The sequence below is a fragment of the Crotalus tigris genome, unplaced genomic scaffold (genome assembly GCF_016545835.1).
Source record: "Crotalus tigris isolate CLP2741 ecotype Arizona unplaced genomic scaffold, ASM1654583v1 scf7180000017977.1317863, whole genome shotgun sequence".
NCBI lineage: Eukaryota > Metazoa > Chordata > Lepidosauria > Squamata > Viperidae > Crotalus > Crotalus tigris.
Window position 1 is genome coordinate 1,023,618 of NW_024096755.1, and position 24,121 is coordinate 1,047,738.

Sequence of the window (24,121 nt, forward strand, 5' to 3'; positions counted from 1 at the left end):
GCCACCCTGAGTCCCTTGGGATTGGGCGGCATATAAATTTTGGAAATAAAATAAAATAAAATAAATAAATAAATAAAGCAAGCATAGTTTGCAGGATCATGAGCTGTTATTTAAAATTTAATTAACTTTTATAAATAAAAAATAAAAGGTTTTGGAAAATAGAGGAAATTTACATAAATCAGAAGCTAAGAGCGACATTTTTGTAAATATTTAACAGTGCCTACAAAGAAATTTAGATTTTAAACTTTGACAAAGGACAAAACACTTATTTCCATCAGTCTTTCCTTCTTATTAGTTGTTCCCTGTTGTTCAGTTCAGCTCTGAACACAATGATATAACATTTTGGGGAAAAGATGCAAAATAGAAGCCCAGCACCAGATGCTAAAATAGAGAAAATCTCCACAGCCACCATGTATTTCCCTTTGGAACTCAGGTATGCTGGGACAAAGGACAACCAAACACTGCAAAAGACCAACATGCTGAAAGTGATGAACTTGGCTTCATTGAAACTGTCAGGTAACTTCCTGGCAAGAAAAGCTGTTGTGAAACTGACAAGAGCCAGGAAACCCATATAGCCAAGAACACAATAAAACATAGTCACAGAGCCTTCATTACATTGCAGGATAATTTCTTCAGTGACAGAGATCATATCAACATCTGGGAAAGGGGGAGTGATTGCCAGCCACAAAATACAGATGCTTGCTTGGATCAGGGAGCAAGAAACAACAATAGAATTAGTTAACTTTTTTCCCACCCATTTTCTCATGCTAGATCCTGGCTGGGTGGCCATGAAAGCCAGAACCACTGTGATGGTTTTTGCTAAAATAGAAGAAACAGCCACTGAGAAAACCATTCCAAAAGTTGTTTGCCGGAGAAGACAGGTCACTTTTCCAGGCTGGCCAATAAATAGTAGCACTGAAAGGAAACAGAGCAGGAGGGAGATGAGGAGAGTGTAGGTCAGATCCCGATTGTTAGCTTTGACTATGGGAGTGTTGTGGTTTCTCATAAATACACTTAGCACAAGAACTGTGGTCAAAGAAATGGAAAGTGCAAAAGAGGCTAAACTGAATCCTAAAGGTTCTTCATAAGACAAGAAACTAATTATTTTGGGTATACAGAAGTCCCTTTTCTTGTTGGGATAGGTTTTCTCTTTGCATTTAGAACATTCACTTCTATCTGAAAGAAACAAAGATGGAATGTGAATTTAACATGCACATCATAAATTCATCAGTATGCTATTATTATAATTCTAAGGGAAACTAAGACTTTTAAGATTTTGATATGGAAAGCCTTCAGTGCTCACAGGAGCCACCTTCATTTGGCTGATTTCAAAATACCCATATGTTTTAGATTTTATTAAGAATTAAATTTAGATTTTATGTAAGTAAATAAATAAGAGAGAAAATATGAAACCAAAGTCAGGCTAAATCTATAGTAATATGTCCCTTTGCTTTACTAAAGTAAAAATATCTTATTTTAAAACAATTATTAGCATATATATTCTGACTATTAAAATTTATATTTCTTATTTTTCCTTCAGATTGCCTCAGTAAATAACGCTATGTCTTATTCTTTGATGTTTCCAACATGAATCTCCTTCATTCCTCTTCATTTGGATGTATGTAATTGTGGAATGGGTTAGGTTAATGTATATGGTGAATTAAATCTATTAGTTTACCTCATAAAATTTGTAATTTCTATATATCATATTTAAATAGAACTTAGACTTATATACTACTTCACACAGTGCTTTACAGCCCTCTCCAAGCGGTTTACAGAGTCAGCATTTTGCCCCCAACCATCTGGGTCCTCGTTTTACCGACCTTGGAAGGATGGAAAGCTGAGTCAACCTTGAGCCAGTCAGGATCGAAGGAATCGAACTCCTGGCAATGTGAGCAGAATTAGCCTGCAGTACTGCATTCTAACCACTGTGCCATCAAGGCTCAGATGAACCACAGTTCAGATGAAAGTACATTTATATAAATTTAGGTTATAATAATGACGAAATTAGATTACCAATCTCAGTTGAAACTCTCCTTTCTGGACAAGGGATGCAATCATAGCAGCAAAATGGTTTTCCTTCCTTCATTTTTTTGCTAAAACCAGGAAAACAACTCTGACTGCATGCAGAAATAGGTTGCACCTAGAAATAAAAGAGAAAAAGAATGTTTGGAGGAGGGATTTTGAAACTGCTTGTCCAATGGGTCCATTAGAAAATTTAATAACAAATTGTAGGCATTTTCAAAAGAAGTATAGAATGTTTAAAGTTAAGCAGTCAATTCAACACCTGATGATAAAGTAGTAAAGGTAGATCAGAATAGCCTACTGAAGACATCGCTGCAAGATGGGCACTAGGGAATGAAGCTCCCTTCCCCAAGTCTGATTTCTACTAGCTGGGGAGTCCAATAGGACTGAAAGTCACCCCATACAGGTGACTGGCCAAAGGGTGAAAGTTTGCAGATTGCGGGCCAGTGGTACCTGGCCCGCTTGATCTAAAGGAGCCCTCAGGATCGGCAGGAAGAAAGGCTAACTGCACCCATGCGGTCTGCCAGAAGCAGCTGATTGTCAGAGACAATGAATTTTAAAAGCAGAAAGCAAAACAGCTGATCTGGGTGAGTCTACTTTCCTTTTCTCTCTACAAGTGAAAATACCGGTTCTGGGAAAAAGCATTCCAAAGCAAAAAATCCCCATGCTTCGGGGGGGGGGGGGGGCTTTTTTCTTTAGCCCTCCTGAACTATAAGTGGCAGTTTAAGCTTTGGGAGAATTAAAACTGATTTATTACAATATTGTGAAGATAACTAAGGCATAAAAGAAGGATAAATTGGGGAAACGTTTGGATTTATAAATCTTTTTTTTTAATTTTAGTTTGTTTGGAAACCATCAGGTTTTAACTTTTTTTACTTTTTAAAATTATGGTAGGAATGGACATCTAATGACACCTACTGGCAAAACTGAGAACTACATTTAATTTTGTATTTTTTTTCTCTTTTCTTTATCTTACTGAGTTGTTTTGATTGGAGTCTTAAAACTTGGCTATATGCCCAGACATAGCTTCTAGTTTAAACATTTTGGTGTCCTTGGAATTTATAGTCCTGAAGATTGTGGCTGAAAAAGAAAAGACTTTTTTTTGGATTGTCCTGTCCTATAGGATAGATTACAATTATAAATAAAAATGTGTTTGAAGTCATCGGACTTCCCTGGATTACAAATATAACTTGACCTGGAATTTTTACAAGCTGTTTTGAAAGAGTAAATAATAAGAAATCTTTTGAACAGAATATTTTGGTTTACAAATTTTGGTATATTTTTTTCTTTTTTCCCTTTTGCTCTTTTACTATTTTTTTATTATTTACCTCTCCTATTTGTTAAGAGCCTATTTGATTATAAATTTTGACTTACTTGGTGAATTACAAAGTATGATTTAAAGATAAAAATGAGTGCCTCCAACCTATCTAAAGTTGGAAAAAAAAGGATCTTCTACTTCCTCTTTGGCTTCTGCAAGTCCAGTTTACCAGAGATCAATTGATACAATACTTCAATAAGAAAAGGCTAATGACTTCCAAAAGGAAACTCAAGCGACCCTACAAACAATTCAAAAGGCAATCGCTACTCACATGGCGGTCACAATGAGAAACCATAAGGAGTTGAAAAGTGATTTTGATAAAATGAATTAAAAAATTAACAATATGGACTCTCAATTTGAAAATTTTAAATAGATGATCATAGATAATCAACAAAGAATCCAAAAAAATAGAAGATAAATCAACTGAGGTTGACCAGAAATTAGAAGTTTTAAAAGATGAAAATCAGAAATTGATCCAAATAAATGAAGAACTAGAAGACTCGATAGCTGAGATGGAGATGGAAAGCACCTCATACTTTTTAAGATTTCCAAATATAATGGAAGATAAGAAAGAGGATCTCCTAGACTTGATAACGAAGTTATTGGCAGATCCATTAGGAACTGAGAAACAGCAAATGGAAATAGAATTAGACCAGATCTATCAAGTCAACTCAAACTATGCTAGAAGAAATAAAATCTGCAGGGAAGTACATGTTAGATTTCTTAAAAGATTTACAAGAGATGAGATTTTGAGAAGAATAAGAGACGAACCATTGAAATACAAAGAAAAAGAAATTGTAGTCCTCAAACAAATTCCTAGAAGAATAAGAGAATACCAAAGAGAATACCAGTTTCTAACTAGGAAATTAATTGAAAAAGGAGTGAATTTCAGATGGCTGATTCCAGAAGGGATTTTAATCTACTGGGATACGAAAAGATATAGACTGGATATGCCACTTAAAGCGATGGAATTCTTTGACAACCATAGAGCATTTTTGGAAGGCGGTGACTCTGAATCCGGTACAAAGAGAGAAACAAAGAAACAGGAAGAAATGGCAGTAGAAGGAGCAGTCAAACCAAGAGAGGAGGAATAAATTAAAAACACATACAGAAGAAGGAGCAAGACCAAGAGATCAGAGACAGATAATATTGACTAGAAGATTAAGATCTATATATAATTGAAAGAAAGGGAGGAGAGTGGGATTATGTCAATGAATATAAATAGACTAAATTCTCCTTCAAAAAGGAGAAAAACCTTTACACAATTACAAAAATTAAAAATGGATATGATTTGTCTTCAAGAAACACACATTAAGAGACAACATTATAAGTTGTTAGAACAACCGAAAATTGGTAAACTACACTTTGCATTAGCTCTGTACATTAAAGAAACAATGAACCCTAAACAAATTTATGCAGATGAAGAGGGGCAAATATTAATGGTGGAAATAATGATGGATCAAAAACAGATACTGATGGTAGCAATATGTGCACCAAATCAGGGCTTTTCAACCTTTTCATCCATTGTAGCACTTTTAGGATAAAGCAACATCTGAGTAACACCACTCACCCAGCAAGGTGTCAAAAACATGACCCCCCCCAAAAAAAGAAAAAAAAATGATAAAGTAGTCCTTGACTTACAACCATTTGCTTAGTGCCTATTCGAAGTTACAATGGCACTGAAAAAAGTGACTTATGACCATTTTTCACACTAATGACTGTTGCAGCATCCCCAGGGTCATGTGATTTACATTCGGATGCTTGGCAACTGATTCATACGTATGACATTCACACTGTCCCAAGATCATGTAACCATCTTTTGCAACTTTTTGACAAACAAAGTCAATGGCGGGGAGGCATGGCCAGCTCATCACTCAGGTTGCAGGATGCCTGTGTGGGGGGAATCCATGAGTCTCTGGTGGAGGGAGATGGGACTGGGGTGGATGTCCTCCTTCCCTCCCTCTCTCCCATTATCTATTCCTTCCTTCTTTCCTTCCTTCCTTCCCTCCTTCTTTCCTCCTTCCCTTCCATTGTCCATCCCTCCTCCCTCAGGTTGCAGGGTGCCTTTGTGGGTCTCTGGTGGAGGGGAGTGGGACTGGGGTGGGTGCCTTCCTTCCCTTCCTCTCTCCCATTGTGCCTTCCTTCCTTCCTTCCTTCCTTCCTTCCTTCCTTCCTTCCTTCCTTCCTTCCTTCCTTCCTTCCTTCCTTCTCTCTTTGTCCCTTCCTCCTTCCCTCCCTCCCTTCCGTTGTCCCTCTCTCCTTCTCATTGTTCTTCCTTCCTTCCCTCCCTCCCTCCCTCCCTCCCTCCCTTCCTCAGTTTTAATTTCTTCAATGGTGGTTCCTTTGCTGAATCACTTTCATTTTTTGGTTGCGCTCGGTGCAGCCGGGAGCCCAGCACAGCCATTGTTCTTCTGCAGGGGGAGGAGAGCGCAGGCAGTGGAGGAGCGCACAGGGGTGGGGAAAGAGCTGCAGCTGCCAGACTGGCTCTGGTGCATTGTGCACGGCCGCAGCCAGAGAAAAGCAGCGAGCGGGAAAGCGGCTCATTCATTGCTGCAGTCAGCCCTGAGGAAGAGCCGGCACAACTTGCAGGCGAATCCCATTTGGCTACATTCTTTGCGGCCAAAAGAAGGGCTTTGATCCTGCTTCCCCTTCACTCCAGCCAGGTCTGTGAATGCCAGATTCAAGAACATGGAGGAAAGCTCACATGTCTCCACCCAAAACCCCCAGCCAGCCTGTTGGCCTTTTGAACCACCTTGGGGTTAGATCTGGCATTCATGGACCCGGCTGGAGTGAAGGGAAATGGGATCAAAGCCCCTTTTTGGCCACAAAGAATATAGCCAGGTGGGATTCACCTCTGTGTTGTGACGGCTCTTCTTCGGGTCTGGCTGCAGCAATGAATGATACACTTCCCTGCTTGCTGCTTTTCTCCAGCTGCAGCCATGTACAACACACCAGAGGGAGTCTGGCAGCCGTGGCTCTTTCCTTGCCCCCATGCACTCCTCCGCTGCCTGTGCTCTCCTCCCCTTGCAGCCAAGGAGAAGTAGCGGGCAAGAACTGCAGTAGCCGCCGTCACACAGCCATCTGGCTCAGCAACAGCAGTGGTGGCAGCAGTGATGGCCAAACTCCAATTACCTCCTCTGGGCTCTTTTATGCCCTCCCCATTCTGTTTCAGTGAAGGTCGGTCAGGACCCCTGCAAGTGAGCAAGATGGGCAAGGGCATGATTTGGTGTGTGCTCAGAAACACCGATCTTGTGCTCCTGCCCATCTCAGTCACTTGCTTTCCACTTGCTTTCTGAGAGCAAGTGAGATGGGCAGGAGTTCCTGGGCCCTCTGCACCTGCTGTTAACCCTCCTGTCACCATGCAGGGTAAGGTTGGCATTCCCGCCAGATGCCCTCGCCTCCCCCAAGCATTTTTTACTCACCTGCTTTCAGCTGCACTCCCTTTCTCCTTTTGCTTCTCTGCCTTTGTTTGCTTCTCTTCCTTCATCACATATTTGTGGGTAAAAAAGAAAAAAGTTCCATGAAACTTTCTAACTTCTTGTGAGAAGTTAGAAAGTCTCATGGGACTTTTTTTTTGTCTCACAAACACTGAGAAGGACAGGAGAAAGGGAATCAACTTCCCCCCAAGATTTGAACTACTCCCACCTTGCCGGCCTTCAAGAAAGCCATTAAAACTCTCCTGTTTCGGCAGGCCTGGGGTTGATGTCCCCAGGGGGGGAGGGGGGGCAGGATACGATTGGGACATGCTATATGAATGCACTTATTTTTATTGTTATATTTATTATTTTAATTTTGTACGCCGCCCTGAGTCCCTAGGGATTGGGCGGCATATAAATTTTATTAATAAATAAATAAATGCTGCTGAAAGCAGGTGAGTAAAAAAATGCTTGGGGGAGGTGAGGGCATCTGGCTGGGGGCAGGGGGGACCCAGGCAATGTGTCAAACAACTCCAGCGGAATCTCCACCTAAAGACGGCATGAGGCTGCCTGCCACCCCTAAGACTGCTACTAATCAGCTGGAGCTGCGCGCTTTGATACTGGGCTCTCAGTAGGACCCAGGCAACTGCAGTTCCAGCTGACTTTGCCATAAGCCTGTGCGGCGTTGCTGCCACTTCACCTCATCCACTTTTACACTTTTTTTTACATTTTTTAACTTTTTTTTTTCATTTTTTTCTATCTGTCCTATGCATACCACCAGCCAGATGCTCATGTACCACTGGTGGTACGCATACCACTGGTTGAAAAGCTCTGCACCAAATGATAAGCAAGAACAATTTTACCAAAAATTACATTAAAATGTTAGATCTAAACTACCAAAATCTTTGTATAATGGAAGACTTTGATGCAATAACAGATGGAACTTTGGACCACGAAAGCACTAAACAAGGAGGAAAAGGAGGAGATATATTACCTAAAGCATTTTTAAAAATGCTACAAAGAAGAACTTTGTTTCCAAGATATATGGAGAGAGAAAAATCCAAAGAAATTATAATATACATTTTACTCAAATAGACATAAATCGTGGTCTAGAATTGATATGATATGGACATCTTTGGAACTTAATATGATGATACAAGAAACTGAGTTAGAAATTAATGTTTGGGCAGATCATAACCCAATAAAGATGACTTGGAGAGGAACTAAGAAAAAAATAAGATGGTCCTTGAATAAATCTATATTGAAAGAAAAAAGAATTTCTACAACTAACGACAAAGGAAATGGAATTTTTCTTCAAAATAAACACGAAAGAAGAAAATCACTTCAAAATGTGTGGGATACGGCTAAAGCATATTTCAGAGGGTTGGCTATAACTTATATTGCTAACAAGAATAAAGAAAAGAAACAACAACAGTTAAAGTTGAAGGAAGAATTCAGAAAGTTAGAATCAGAATTACAAATAGATCGACTTCCAGTTTCGAATCGCAGTGTAGGTGGTCGTGCAAACACTCTCTTTGCCGGCTGGTTTCCCCTTCATTGGGTTAAAAAGTCACCCTGGAGGGGTGACTACCATTGAGGAGGCCCTTGTTTGACTGCGGAAGGGCAGCAGCACCTTCCGCGGTCCGAGCTAGCTCCTTAGGGCTGATGGAGAAAAGATCAGCCAGCAAAATGGCTGATTTCTTAGCCACACCAGCCGAAGGTCAGAAGAACAGCTAAGCATAAAGAACCACTGTGGAGAATCCAGATGAGACTTTTTCTTCCCTCTCTTTGCCCTAACTACTCTCCTGTAAAAAGCTTTTGAACTACTTCCCTGCTTTAAGAGAGCAGCGTCTGTGTACTTGGGAAAAAAAGTTCTGGAAACGAAAGAAATTAAATAGCTAACTTTTTACTGACTATTTAGTTTTTTGGGATACCTAGGGGTCCTAAAAAATCCCTATTATAGAACATTATTATTATTTTACTTATTATGCTGGAGATATCTGCTTTTTTCTTCTCTATTTCCTTAATGAGATAAAATTTTATTAACTTGGAAAAAAAGATCTTACTGTCTACTGAGGATATCTTGTGGCGAAAATTGTTATTGCAACTGTATTTCCTCTTCCTGTTTGAAGATGGATTTGACCTTCAAATGATAATAAAAGGGAAAAGATAAAGGACTTGAAATAGCTGGATGGTGAATTTGTTTACTAGAAATTCTAGAGGTGGATATTTGCTGACTTTTACTAAATATAGCCTCCACTAAAAGATTAAAAGACTATTTCACCACTGAAGTGGAGGAATCTAACCCACAACTTGATTATGAACTCATATTGGAAAATTTTTTGGAAGCTACGGAGTACATGAAATCTTTCAGAAAAATTAAAGATGGTATTTCAGAACCACAAATTGATTCTCAAATTTTAATGGATCAAGCTATAAGCCAGGGAACAATAGAGGATGAACAGATTAACTCCAAAGAGGCCTGTATGCAACAACATATACAACTTAAAGAGATGGAGGAACCATACCCACAACTTCCTGACAGTTAGAACAATTAACCAATGGAACAACCTGCCTCCAAAAGCGGTGAATGCTCCAACACTGGAAGTTTCTAAGAAGAGACTGGACAGCCATTTGTCTGAAATGATGTAGGGTTCCTGCCTGAGCAGGGGGTTTGGACTCGATGACCTCCAAGGTCCCTTCCAACATTACTATTATTATTATTATTATTATTATTATTATTATTATTATTATTATTATTACTCAACTATGAACTTATACCGGGAGAAATTGTGGAAACTACTGAGCAAATCAATCTTAAAAAAACTTGCTCTAAAACCTCAAACTGATTCTTAAACTCCAATTGATTATGCTATAAGACAAGAAACAACAGAAAAGGGATCAATTAACATAGAAGAGGATATTACACAACCCCATACACAATTTATGGAGAATCTTGATCAAAGAATGACTTTAACTGAGATACCTGAAGTCTCAAAAACAACAGTAATTGACATCCAGATACAAGTCACTGAAAACTTGTATACATGGATAACGTGGATAACCAACCAGTAACTACAACATGGAATAAAACTGATTACATCATTCAGATAATACTGGAAGAAGGGGAAGAGAACTCTGACCAGACCGAAGTGTCAATAAATACTTCTATTCAAATATTGGGGTTCAATGACACAGAAGCCTTACTATGGAAACCGGTTTGGCACAGAAAGAAAGCCAGAGTTAGATTTAAAAATGTGACTTAAAATTTCACTTAATGGGTTAAAAAGGTTTTAGAGATCTTGACTGATTTAATAACTAACAGAGTATGTGAATTGTAAGAATATATCTTTTGTAATAATATTTTTGTCTTAGATATGATAATTATTCAGAGGGGAGTTAAACTTTACCTAATGGGTTAAAAAGACTTTTTATAGACATAGATCAATTGATAGAATATATATCTAAAATAGAGTAGAAATGTACTTTTTGGACTAATATTTTTACTTTAAATAAGATAATTAGTTTGTAATGGAAGGAGAATAAGAGGGAGTTGTGACAAGAGAAGAAATGGTATTAATAAATGACTTATTAGATTAAGAAATAGATTATATCTGGAAAATACAAGAATGTTATTGTTGGAACAATATATCCAGCTTAGATATAACTATTATGTTAAGAAAAAAGGGAAACGAGGGATACCCGAAGTGTTAATAATATGTTTATTCAAGGCTAATTGGAATATGGTAATTGTAAATTAGTAAAGCTCAAAAACAGGATTTGGATTTTTATAGCTAAAATGTGATTGATGACTGTCTTGATTGATTGAACTCTATTTAGAAATGTATTAATTTGAATATGTAATATTGTACGAGGGAAATAGAGAGGGAACTTTTAATGAATTAATTTGAGTTATACATGTATGATTTTGTTTTTGGATGATTGATGTCCCCATTACCACGTTGTTTCTTAAGCACTTTGATGTAAAAACTAAAAAAAACCAATAAAACATTTTTTTTTAAAAAAAAATACAAATAGATCCACAAAAGAAAATACATAAGAAATAAATGGGGTTAATAAAACATAAATTAAATCTAGCTGAGATGGAAATAATGGCTCAACAGATTAAAAAGGCTAAGCAGAACTTTTTTGAAAATGCCAACAAGCTGAGGAGATTGTTAGCATATAGACTGAAAAAAGAAAAAAAGAAAAATTGATAAACAAGCTGCAAGATCCAAAAGCTGAATTACAGTTTCAAAATGATACAATTAAAAAATTATTAAAGATTATTATGAAATACTTTACAATGCAGAGGAAATTCCAAAAGAAAAAATACAGCAGTATTTAAAAAAAGCAGACTTACCAAAAATTTCAAGAATATTCAAAATATATTAAATGGAAAAATATCAGTGATGGAGATTATAGAGGCTATAAAAAGGCAAAAAATGATAAGACTCCTCAACCAGATGAATTACCTGCAAAGTTTTATAAATCATAACAAGATGTATTAAGTCTGATCTTGAAAAAACTGTGCAATGAAGTACTCTTGGAGGCTAAAATACCAAATACATGGACTGAAGCCAACATTACTTTAATGCCCAAAGAAGACTCTGATTTAATGCAAATAAAAAACCATAGCCAATATCACTATTAAATGTAGACTGTAAAATTTTCGCCTCAATAATAGCAGAAAGACTAAAGAAATTTTTGATCTAATTTATACATACAGACCAAAATGGTTTTCTACCTAAAAGACAGATAAAAAATAATATAAGAATGATTCTTGATGTGTTAGAGTACTATGAAATTCATTCAGGGAAACAGATAGCTTTAATATTCCTTATGCACAGAAAGCGTTTGACAGTGTAAACTGGTAATTCATGTTCCAGCAACTTGTGGAAATGGATTTTGGAAAAAAACTTTATAAATGTAATCAAAACAATTTATTATAAACAAACAGCCAAAATAATTGTAAATGGAGATCTTACAGAAAACTTTAACATTAAAAAAGGCACAAGATAGGGATGCCCACTATCCAGTAGTGGAATTCAATTATGTGAACAACTGGTATTCTGTGTAGATGCTACTTCTGGAAGTCCATTCTGGGCCTGGGCAACAAAAATTAGCTACCGGTTCTGCCGAAGTGGTGTGAACTGGCTGAATCTCATCACTACCACTACTTCCATTACTATTTATACTAACACTGGAAGTATTGAATAGAAATATTAGACAAGATATAGAAATTAAAGGAATGGAGATAAAAGATGAAAAATATAAACTACAAGCATTTGCAGATGATTTGGTTTTCATATTGGAAGAACCATTGGAAACAAGCACTAAACTTGTGGAGAAAATAGAAAAATTTGGCGAAGTGGCAGGGTTGACAATAAACAGAGAAACGACTAAAGTGCTAATAGAGAATCTAATAGAAAAAGAAAAAAATCAATTAGCAAAAAAACCCAAATCTTCAAATAGTTAAAAAAGTTAAATATTTGGGAATTTAACTAACAGCAAGATGTGTAATAATAAAATAAGATAACTATGTAAGACTGCTAAAACAAATAAAATTGGATATGGAAAAGTGGAAAATGCAACAGTGAAAGTGACTAACTTACCAAAAATACTCTTTTTATTTCAAACAATTTCTGTAAGGCTGGGGAAAGCCTTTTTTGATGAACTGAATATAACAATATTGAAATTTATCTGGCAAGGAAAAAAAGCTAGAATTAGATTGAAAATGCTACAAGAAGCAAAAGAAAGTGGAGGATTTGGACTACCAGATAATGCTTAGAGACAAAAGACTATTATACCTAGAGAGACATGACTTACAAATTTGTTGGCATGCCTTTCTGTGGTATGGGAAGAATAAAATACATAGATACTTTCAAAACCATTTTATAAGAAATTCACTTCTTTCAGAATGGGAAAAAATAAAAGAAAAATTTATATTAAGATACCTGGATGACATTCAACAATGGAAGCTTTTACTTACCCAAATTTAATTAACTATGATAAAGTTGTGACCTATAAAGATATTTTGGACAATGAAGGAAAATTGAAAGACAGACAAGATTTACAAGAACAAAGTATTGATCTAGCATGGTGGCCATATCTGCAGATTCAAACGAGATATGAAAAAGATGCTAAAACAATGGGATTCTATAAAGAACAGACAGAATTTGACCAGATACTGTTAAAACAGATAAAAGTTGATTAAGAAACTCTATAAATATCGGTTAAGCTTAAAGATGGAGGAAAAACAAGTAAAAGAAACAATGTTAATATGGGCAAAGAACTTTGGATATAATATAGAATTAGAAAACTGGCAAAAGTTATGGGAAAGAAAGGTTAAAATAACTAAAGCAGTGGCATATAAAGAAAACTTATATAAAATGTTTTACAGATGGCATATGACATCAGTGAGATTAGTAAAAATGTTTAAAAATATTTCAAACAAGTGTTGGAAATGCAAACAAAGACCAGGTACTTATCTGGTGGACATGCCCTAAAGCAAAAAGATTTTGATTAAAAATACACTTATGGTTGGAGAAAATGGCTAAAAAACAAATAGATTTAAACCAGAATTATTTTTGTTAGGAATAATAGGAGCAAATTATGAGAAAGATTGTATATATTTAATTTTACACATACTAACTGCAGCAAGAATCAACATTGGAAAAATGAAAATTTACCAGCTGAAAAAGTACTAAAGAAAATTTTAGAGTGTGCAGAAATTGATAGATTGACTTTAAAGATAAAAGAGAAAGAAGACTCGGTGTATTTTAGAACATGGGATAATTTCTATCGATGGCTAAAAAAACGAGTTAGAGAGAAAGGAATGTGATATGTAACTTTGAATATATATTAGTAAGAAGAAGACTATCGAGTGATTAATTAACATATTGTTTATGATAATTAACTATTATCTATTATTGTTTGTTAAACACATGAACTCAGACATTATGCTGTTTGCTAAATATTGAGAATGTTATTTGGAAAAACCCCAACCCCAACCCTAATCCTAACTCTAACCCAAATTCCAACCCCAACCCCAACCCCAGCTCATTGTTAACCCTATAAAAGCTAATAAAAATTATACAAAAAAAAAAAGAATAGCCTACTTGATATGATAAAGCTTATAGGTAGACAAATTAGTTTATTTCTCAGCCATATTATTACAACATACATTGTGTCATAAACTCATTGTGTCCTCTTTCAGTACTTAAAAGACCCTAGAGAATATTATTGCTTTACACATAAAGGAATTGATTGAGATTATTGAACAATAATAGCAACAAATTTTAATGAGTTTTGTTGCAGTATTTCCTGAGATGTGGATAATAATGTTCAGTTTGACATGCAATGCATCAAAGTAGACCAATGAAAGTGATCTATTGTATTTCTTTTCAAGACATTCTGCTGGTTTTAAAACATAGATTTCACTTCTCAAAAAAGGGGGGAAAGTTTAGTTAAGAGATATCTATTTGTCAATCCATACTTAGGCACTTATTTATCTTTGCCTGCCCTATTCCATTAAAACAATGAACTGACCATAATAATGTAGTTACTTTTGCAATCAGCATTTACTTCTAGATGGAAAATTATCTAATAATACTGTATATTAATTTCTAAATTTCTAAGATAATACATTGTCAATGATTGATCTATAGTGAGAAAATAAATGAGGATTGAATTTCATTTCAAACATTTAAAGAAATAATGAATGAATCTAAAGCATCTGGATGATGGAAAACTTGTATTGGATAGAACTGATGAGATCCTCAGAAAGAGGGAGTTGAGAAATTTAAAGAAGAAAAGACAGTATATGAATTGGTCTATGGGTGTGATAGAAGCAAATACAAAATGCAAAAAAGAAAGAAATAAAAAATAAAGAGAATGGTATAGGTTAAAACTAGATTTAGCTAGATTTAGAATATTTTGTTTTTGCTTAAGTCATGCCTTTAATTTCTTTTGCTTATTGATTGTCAACCCTTTTATTATTATTATCTGAAAGAAATAATCTGATGGCTATATTCTTCAGGTATGAAACCTATAGAATGACATGCAAATTAAGGCATAGTGAAACAAAAGTGTAACTTGTCTGATTTTTCTATTGATTGAGATTTCTGTTGTCACAAGATCTGATCTAGGACAATTCACTTTAATATGGAATTAATATTAATTAAAAGGCAGCCAACTGCAAGTTGTAAGAAAAATTCACATATTAAGCTTGCTTAACTTTCCTAATATTTACCAAATGAAATCAAATTTTTGAATAGAGAAAAATATAATTCATACTATGAATTAAAAATCAAATAAATAGATAAACAACATTTTTACATAATATTTTACTGGATGTAAATTAAATCAATCAATCATTCAACCAATAAATAAAATTTAGTATTACCTGATTAAACCATTTGTGCCACATAATGTTTTCATCATTGATGGGTAACATTTCATCTGAAGGACTTAAGTGATCTATATTTCCAACTTTCACTCGAATAAATGATTGGTTTGGGGAAAAAATCCAGTTTATAACATCAAATCCACCTTTTATTATCCCACTCTGATCAAATGAAACAAGCTTTCCAGCACTGTTGTTAAAAGATACAGTTCTCAGAAAGTAATGGAGCTAAAAGGCAAACGCAAGAGTTTTGGAAGAGTTAAATTATACCTCTCCATGATAGCAATTTTCAGAAGACACAACCGGATATATAGTTGCATTCTATGTATGCTACCTCTCTTTTTACTAGATTAAAAGAAGAAGAGTTGAGATTATAATTTATAAGGATCATTGGAAGAAATGATGGAAAATAATGGATTCCACTAAGATTTTGCTAACCACTTTTTTATCATTTGAATGCTACTTAAAATAAAAACAACAGGATCCAATAAATTAAAATCTGCATGATGTTCAGAGTCAAACAGTTACACATACAAATACAGATCCATGAGAGATTTGTGAGGGACAGGAATTAAGGAAATGGAGATCACCCCTGCCATTATACAAATACTCTTGCTATGCAACCAAATAAGGACATTGGGGGCATTACCTGCCAAAAGTCTTTTTTATGGATCTCTCCTCCTATTCTGTCTGTCATACCTCTTCTTTGATGTTTTGAGGAGGACATGGCATGTAAAGCATGAGCTAAAGAATGAATAGCATTATAGATGCTGTAGCTGTGACCAGTCATTTTCATTTCAAAAAGAGGTCCAGCAAGGGTCTCTAAATTCTCTGTTCCATTACAAATAGCCTCAGGTACATCACTCGTAACTATATTAGGCAAAACACAGTGAAAAACATCTTGCCAGAACAGATTGATAAATCCATCTTCCTTGGCGATGAAGGGATTTTTTTTCTTAAGAAATGATTTAAATTCTGGTAGGTCAACTGTTTGCATTGTGAAAGAAAAAGCACCATTGATTATTTCTGTGTCCCATTCGTGTTGAAATGCTGATGAAGTAAACTCAATCTGGGCATTCAGTATCCATACACTTCCTTTTGGTTTACTTGTCACCTCTTCGATTTTGGGTAGATACGTGAACCATCTCAAAGTCCCCATGGTGGTAGATTCTCCAAAGACAATTGTCACGTTATTTTTATTGTCCATGATAAGCTCATATACTTTTGCTGCCTGATTAATCATACCATGCAATCCACTTACATCACTATATTTTGGGAGTTTTTCAATAAAAGAATAACATATTCCTTTTTTTGAAAAAAGTGGAACCACATTTCGAATAATTTCTTCTCCATGTTCACTATCCACGGCAAGGAGCCCAACCCAGGTCCAGTTAAAATGCAGGAGCAGTGAGACCATCCCTGCATGTTGAAGGGCTTCTGGTGGAACCATCTGGTAAAAAGAAAGGCCTGGAGTTTTATCATTCATCAGTGGAGTAGAGCCATAAATGAGCTGATGAGACATGGAAGAGAAAATAATAGTCAAAGCTGTACAGCATTTTCAGATTGTCATAACAAGCTACATAGTGTAGATGATAATAGTGACAGTTACATCAGTTGTATAACACAATCTTAAACACTGATAATGCAAATAATGTCTGAAGATCCTCTACATTTTCTATATTACTATTTCTATGTGAAATCAGGAGGATTACTTTAGATTTAATAATTGCTTAAAATTAAATACTGGGCATTCAGTCAAAACTGGGCATGGCTAGACTTGTAAAAAGAAGGACTAGAGATAACTTGATAGCAATATTCCAAATTTGAGGGTCTGTCACAAAGTGGACAACTTATTTCCAAAGAACCTGAAGGCCAGACAAGGAACAATGGATGGAAACTGATCAAAGAGAGATTCAATCTAGAAATAAGGAGAAATTTTCTGATAGCAAGAACAATCTATCAATGGAACAGCTTGCCTTCAGAAGTTGTGGGTGTTCCATCACTGGAGACTTTCAAGAAGAGACTTGTCAGAAATTGTCAGAAATTGTATACGGTCTCCTGATTGAGCAGGGGATTGGACTAGATGACCTTCAAGACCTGTTCCCTACTCTGTTATTCTATCATCTGAATGGTTGGGTAATTCAAGATGATGTATTGAATCAAGTGCCTTGAAAATGGTTATGATTTGAAGCTTCAGGGGGTTTCTAGGTTCCTAATACCTTAAGCATTATTTCTAATGTCTTTCTATAAATTAGAATGTATGGCAAAAGACTTTTTTGTGTCACTTATATATCCTGTAACTTTTTTTCAAAAAAAAAAAAAGCATATGTGCTGTCAAAGCAGGCACTTTTATAAATAAGTTAGTACGTAAGTAAATAAGTAAGTAAGTAAATAATTTAGATATTTTTTATGTTCATCCTTAAATCCACACCCTTTTATTTCTTATCTTTCTTTATTTCTCAATCTATTGTTTGGTCTTTAGCTTGCCCTGTTGACTCTATCCAATCTGTAGACTCATTACTTCCCAGTTTCATTTTCTGTGCTCCTCTCTCAAACAAAAAATGTTTTCTTTCTATTATTTATCTGTTTCTGACTTGTCTTATTGTGGCCCAAGTGAGCCTTCATCATTGTGTGTGTAGATGTGAACTTATGGACTTGCTGCAATTACATATTATTCCCAAATATGGTAATACCAGAATAAAAAAAAAACACCTGTTTCAGGACATCACAGGACAAGATCTACCATTTCTTAATTGTATTATAATATCGCATACACATATGTATGTGAAGGATGGGGCTTGTGTGGTATTGTTTCAATCCATATTTCATTACTTGCCAACTTTATACCTCCAGTAGATGCCTATATGCAATAATGATTGGGGTGAACTTCCAGACTTTTTTAATTGATACAGAAACAAACAAACAAAAAAAAATCAGAACAGTTTTTTCATACTAATGTCAGGAAGTGATTGGACAATATCAGATTGTTCAATCTTTAATAAGAATTTAATTTTTCAAACAGTCTTATTTATATACTTTCTCAGTTTGAGAAGATTTTCTGCTGTGCAGTCCTTTCCTTATCTGTGCTATTTCTGTCTTAAAATGGGAAAATAGTTCCAAAATTTTTTTTTTCGTATACCCATTGGGAATACTTGATTAAAAATTTGCAGGTTTATTATTTTCTAAAGGATCTATTATCCTTGCCATTTTTCACCATTCTGCTACAAAATAAAACAAATGTAGATGTATCTACACCAAATCTTTTATTGAACTGAATCTCAACTTGAATCTTGGAAGATTTGTATCTCTACTAATTAATTTAAGCTCCTAATGTATCATGAAAAAAAATAAAACAACCTAATATTATAGAAATGTTATATAAGCAAGAAAGAATGTGTACACATATTATTAATATACACAGAGTATGCATATTTTGTACAGCATATACTGTATAAAGGATAAAGTAATATCAGCAATGCAGATTTTTGATATACAGACTAAAGAAAAGAAGACATTTAATTTAATGCATCTCAAATCATTCAGTATGAAATTTGCTTAGTTCATTTATATGTACTCTTAAGCAACAGCCAGTTAATAGAATGCAAGAAAACCATTCATTCAAGTAGAAGAGACTTGAGCAGTTTTTGACTATTGGTGACTGTCTAAACCAGTCCCTGCAATTTTTTTGGCAAGGTTTTTTGGAAGTAGTTTGCCATAGCCTCCTTTCTAGGTAATGGAAGAGAGTGGCTAAAAGAGAGTGGCTACATACAGCTGGCTTTGTGCCCAGGATGATAGTAGAAATAACAGTCTCCTGGTTTCTAGCCCAGTGCCTTGCCTTAACCACTATACTACACCAGACTGGCTCTACCCAAGCCATAAATTGATTTAAATGTAATGAGAAACCCCTTAAATTTGGAATGGCAAACAAGTGAAATTCAACTGACAAAGATATTTTATGTTTCCAATGATGACAAATTTGGATCTATTAATTTCTGTAATTCCTTTAAACATATTTCAAGGAAGAGCCTATTGAATTTGGCTAAATGGGAAATACATACTCTGTAGGTGGCTAATGGTAACCAGCACTTCCCTGATTGAAAGGGGTGCAGCTAGCCACAGATTATTATTGATCCAAGCCACTATACTGATTTGAATGCAAAGGGATAGAAGAATGTCTAGGATTTTTCTTAAATTGTAAACTTGATTTATGGATGAAAAATACTTCCATTTGGGACAGATGAACTTACTGATTGAGAATAACCTTGTGATCTGCACACTATTAGGCTTGCCTAGATTCATTTTCAATTTATCCTACCAATGCAAACCACAATCCAATGCAAAAGGACCAAAGCACAAAGTTTAGCATTCCTGATGATCTGTTATTATGAAAAGAGGGCCAGGGATAATATGATAGTAGTGTTCCAATATCTAAGGGGTTGCTACAAATAAGAGAGGGTCAACTTATTCTCCAAAGCATTGAAGGCAGGACAAGAAGCAATGAAGGGAAACTAATCAATGAAAGAACCAACTTAGAACTAAAGAGAAATTTCCTGACAGAACAATTAATCAGTGGAACAACTTGCCTTCAAAAGTTGTGGGTCCTCCAACACTGGAGGTTTTTAAGAAAAGATTAGAGAACCATTTGTCTGAAATGGTATAGGGTTTTCTGTTTGAGCAGGGGTTGGATTAGAAGCCCTCCAAGGTCCCTTCCAAGTATGTTATTCTGGTACCTACATTGAGACACCTCCCCCATAGTACTTGATGATCATATCAGTGGCTTCCTAAATAGTATAGGGAACAAAATTGATTCCTATAGCCTTCTATACATAATCAATATGGAATAGAACAGAAATCTCCCAGTAGTACTTTCTGAAACCTATCCTTGAGATAGGAGCAATATCATGAGAAAACCATGCAGTCTATGTTGCATTCTCAAAGGCATTCCAGAAAAAACCATAGTTGGTGATACTAATCACCATTGAAATATCCACAAGTCTGATCTAGGACAAGTTGTCCATCTTCTGCTTCTTTCAGAGATCACTTTCAGTGTACCAAAGCTGTTTCTACATTATTCTCAAGTCTGAATCTGAACTGAAATATATTTAAACAATTACCTTCAGAAGCACTTATAGTTGTGGGTAGATATCATTATATGTAGGCTTATTTGGAATTTTGTTTACTCTTGATTTGATTTCTTTTGGCTCTCACTGAAACTAAAGGACTAGGTTAACACAATTAAGCAATTGTTAGTGTGCGTAAAATTGCTCTGCTCATGAATCATGCTTTATCCAACTAAATAAACCATATTATTGCTTAATGTAATGGCTTGGCTCACACAGTATGCTAAGCTAATGTTTAGCTTTTCCATTACACACTGAAACATGAACTACCCCTCTGGTTTTAGTTTAAGCTGGCAGGTTATGTGAAAATAGCTAACTAGTTTGTATATAGTGCATAAAATATACCTTCTGAGCTTGCACATAATAAGAGAAAGAATCAAAATCAGAATAATTCTTATTGAATAATTCTGTTCATCGACTTACAATAAATAGAACAGGCCTGTTATATAGAAATTAAATGCAACAAAAAGCAATTAATGTCATGCAGTAATTAAAAGTCTAGTTCAACATCTCTTAATGTCTTTACAAATACATATGCCATGAATTCAGTGGGCATAACAGCCAGTAAATATATTAAAGACTGCCATTCAAATGGATTACTCATCATACTATGACTGTTGGAAATACAGAAATACTCAACTATAGTTTAGAATGCAGTACAACACTGAGAATATTCAAGGAATTGAAAACATTATTAAATTTGTGTATAAAGTATCTTACCTGTGGAATTTTATAGATATCCAAGATAGTGGCCACATGAAGGGAGATATGGGCATCCAGTCCTCCAACAACAGCTATTGCACTATTCTGGATGTTACATATGTAGTTGGGGATCAATCTTTCCATGGATGATATAAGCAGCATGGTGGCATGATAGGTGCTCTGAGCCTTGTCATAGCTGTCATAGATGCGGAAGCCCAAGGTGAGATTGGGTAAAATCTGTGAGTTTTCATTGATCTCCTTCACAGCAAATTCCAAAGCCAGGATGTGCTGGTAATTCTTAGGAATTAAGCTACAATGAGATTTGTGCTTCATATGAGAGTGCTATTCTATATTGAACTACTTCTGGTTTCTAGATAAGAATTATTGAGATAGAAACATTGGACCATCTCTCTGAAATTGTAAACAAGTAGCCACATGCATATGTTGTTAAGATACAGTGGAGTGGCTTTCCTGTGAGTGAAAACCTTGCAATATTTTGACTTTCAAGTCCAAAAATGTATAGTATATAATGACAGAGCCTCTTCCATATGGACAAATATTGATTTGGGGTTCTCTGAGATTTTTGTATATAAAGTTTGGTTATCCATTACCATATTACTTAGAAGTTACTTTTTAAAAATATACACACATTCTCTGAATGTTTGTAAAAAATACATATTTAAAATATATTCATAAAAAATGCATTTTGTGCTTTTCTTAGCAATTTTGCCTGGTGTGCATACATTTGTAAAGAATTTGAAATTAATTTTGCATTGAAGTTCGCATTCCAATAATATAAGTATCCATTATTTAAATGTCCATACTGTATAGATTCTTCTTTTAATCTAACATATCACTAATAAGTGGATAAATATGAAGTTATAAATTTACTTACTTAAAAAAGTTGAGTATCGCTCAACAAAATATTTGTTCAAATTCATGGTACAAGACACTCCCCTGTCTGGTGGTAGGTCTTTTTGAAATATGGCAGCTCAAAATTAACACTGTGATCCAGCATAGTTCAACATATGCATTTAACATGGACATACGCATAGTTATGCACACAAGCATGTAACACTGAGAACCTTCATGAAACTTGATTACCAAGTAATTTATATTTCAATTTTGTAATATTGAAAAGAAAAGGTATAACAAACATCAACTTATCTTTTTAAATATAAAAAAAATGTAAGCAATAAATGTGCTCATATAGAAAGTATTCTTTCAAAATATGTTAAATCAGAAGAATAAATAGGACAACACTGAAAGTACTGTAAGAAGTTTCTGAAGGAAAAAAATGAGACAGAGAGAGATAAAGAAGTTTGAAAAGAGCTTAAAATTCAACAGTAGTGGCATTTGCAGGGATATATATTCAAATTGCTGTCTTTTAACTTGTGTGTGTGTGTGTGTATGTGTGTGTGTGTTATTTTATTATGAAAGAGGATTAAATCTCTAAGTTATCACCCAATATTTTCCAAAAGGAAAACAGTGATGAAGCACAATATTTGGGAAATAATTCTAATTAGTAATACAAACTCTAGATCAACCTTCCCCAGACAGATACTAAAGTGATGAATTTCAGCTCTGACTCACCAAATAGCAGAGTGTTGCAGGAAGGAAATGGTACAAGTTGAAGTCCACACAAGAGTGCATTCCATTAGAAAAGGACTACTGTAAATTCAGTTTCTGGAAACACCCATGACATTATAGAAAAAAAAACTTGCAATGATCTAAGTGGGGATGTCTCTGAGGAGTGATAAAGCAATGTCCCCTATCTGGCAAGTTTAAAGACAATGTTATATCAAAATAATAAAATTTACAGTCTTTTATTAAGGATTATACAGGATATGAGAAATTGATTAATTTATCCTTCCTTTAAGGTATAAGTGAAATTTCAATTTCTTATTTTTTTAAAATTAGAAATGAGGGAAATTTTATAGACTATTGTAACTGGAAGACATATGTGAGTAGACAAAGTACAAAGTTTGAAGAGGGGAGAAACTGTCATAATGTATGAGTTGGTAAGACAAAGCATCGAAAAAGGAACAGAACAGTACAAGAGCTTTAAACTAGTTCTCCTCAACCTGGGAATTTTCAAGCTGCATAATTTGCATTTCCTAGCATTCCCCAACCAGAATGGGCTTTTTTGAGAATTCTGGTAATGACACTTTAGGTCAGTGGTTCTCAACCTGTGGGTCGGGACCCCATTTGGGGTCGAACGACCATTTCACGGGGGTCGCCAAACAAGGCTGTCCGCCATTTTCCCCCCTTTTCTTTGGCCACGCCCCTGAGACCTAGTGATGTATAAGTGGTTAGGGGTCACCACAACATGGGGAACTGTATTATGGGGTCATGGCATTAGAAAGGTTGAGAACCACTGCTTTAGGTGGCCCTTGTTTGGGGAATGCTGCTTTCAATATTGGAATATATACTATCCTATTTTCTTTCTATTTTCTTGTATTCACAAAAAAAAGCTTTCCTGAGCATCTGTTTTAGATACTCAAGCTAATCAAGGATTATTCTATATGGCAGTGCTACATTTGATTATTCCAGGGATCAAAAGCCTGGAAGTATTAGCAAGCAGTGATTTCATTCCTTACACAAAGTTTCCTGGCAATGCTGGTGGGGGGAATTCAGTGAAGGTGACTGTGTTGGTGAAGATGCTAGCTTGAAAAACAATGCCACCAATCATAAGGTCTCCTAGCTGATGGTACTTGTGATACGGCAAGTGTGGATTACTGATGCTGCATCTGTGAGTCTTGCACACCATATGAGGAAGCAATACTAGTAGTAAGACCAATAAAATTGCCATTCTCAGGACCAGACATTAGTCAAGAATCTTGTGGGTTTTTTTCCCTCTTAAGGCATAACTATTAACATTTCTATGATTTACACTGCTCCACTTGAAAGACTTTCATCTGCTAGAAAAATCTAAACCTTAGACTATCCTGCATAGATATAGTTGATCTTACCTAGCCATACTCCCACCCTCTCCCCCTCTAAATGGTAATATTTGTACGTATATCCATATATATCAAAGGTGAAGAAGCAATTATCTCACAATAAAAAGTTTTGCTATTGGGCATATTCACAGGGGTTTGGAAAAAGAGGAGAATTAAATGTAATTATTTAG

The 24,121-nt window shown here is 35.3% G+C and overlaps 1 protein-coding gene across 1 annotated transcript; it reads right to left on the reverse strand.

The window, feature by feature from the left end:
- Positions 1-274: 274 nt before the first annotated feature.
- LOC120309057 (vomeronasal type-2 receptor 26-like) lies at positions 275-23,758 on the reverse strand. The gene is made up of 6 exons (XM_039345851.1): positions 23,589-23,758; positions 21,007-21,298; positions 15,816-16,676; positions 15,167-15,394; positions 2,017-2,143; positions 275-1,176 (listed from the first exon to the last, which is right to left on the reverse strand). The coding sequence occupies exons 1-6, from the start codon at positions 23,756-23,758 to the stop codon at positions 275-277; spliced, it is 2,580 nt and encodes an 859-aa protein (XP_039201785.1).
- Positions 23,759-24,121: the final 363 nt, after the last annotated feature.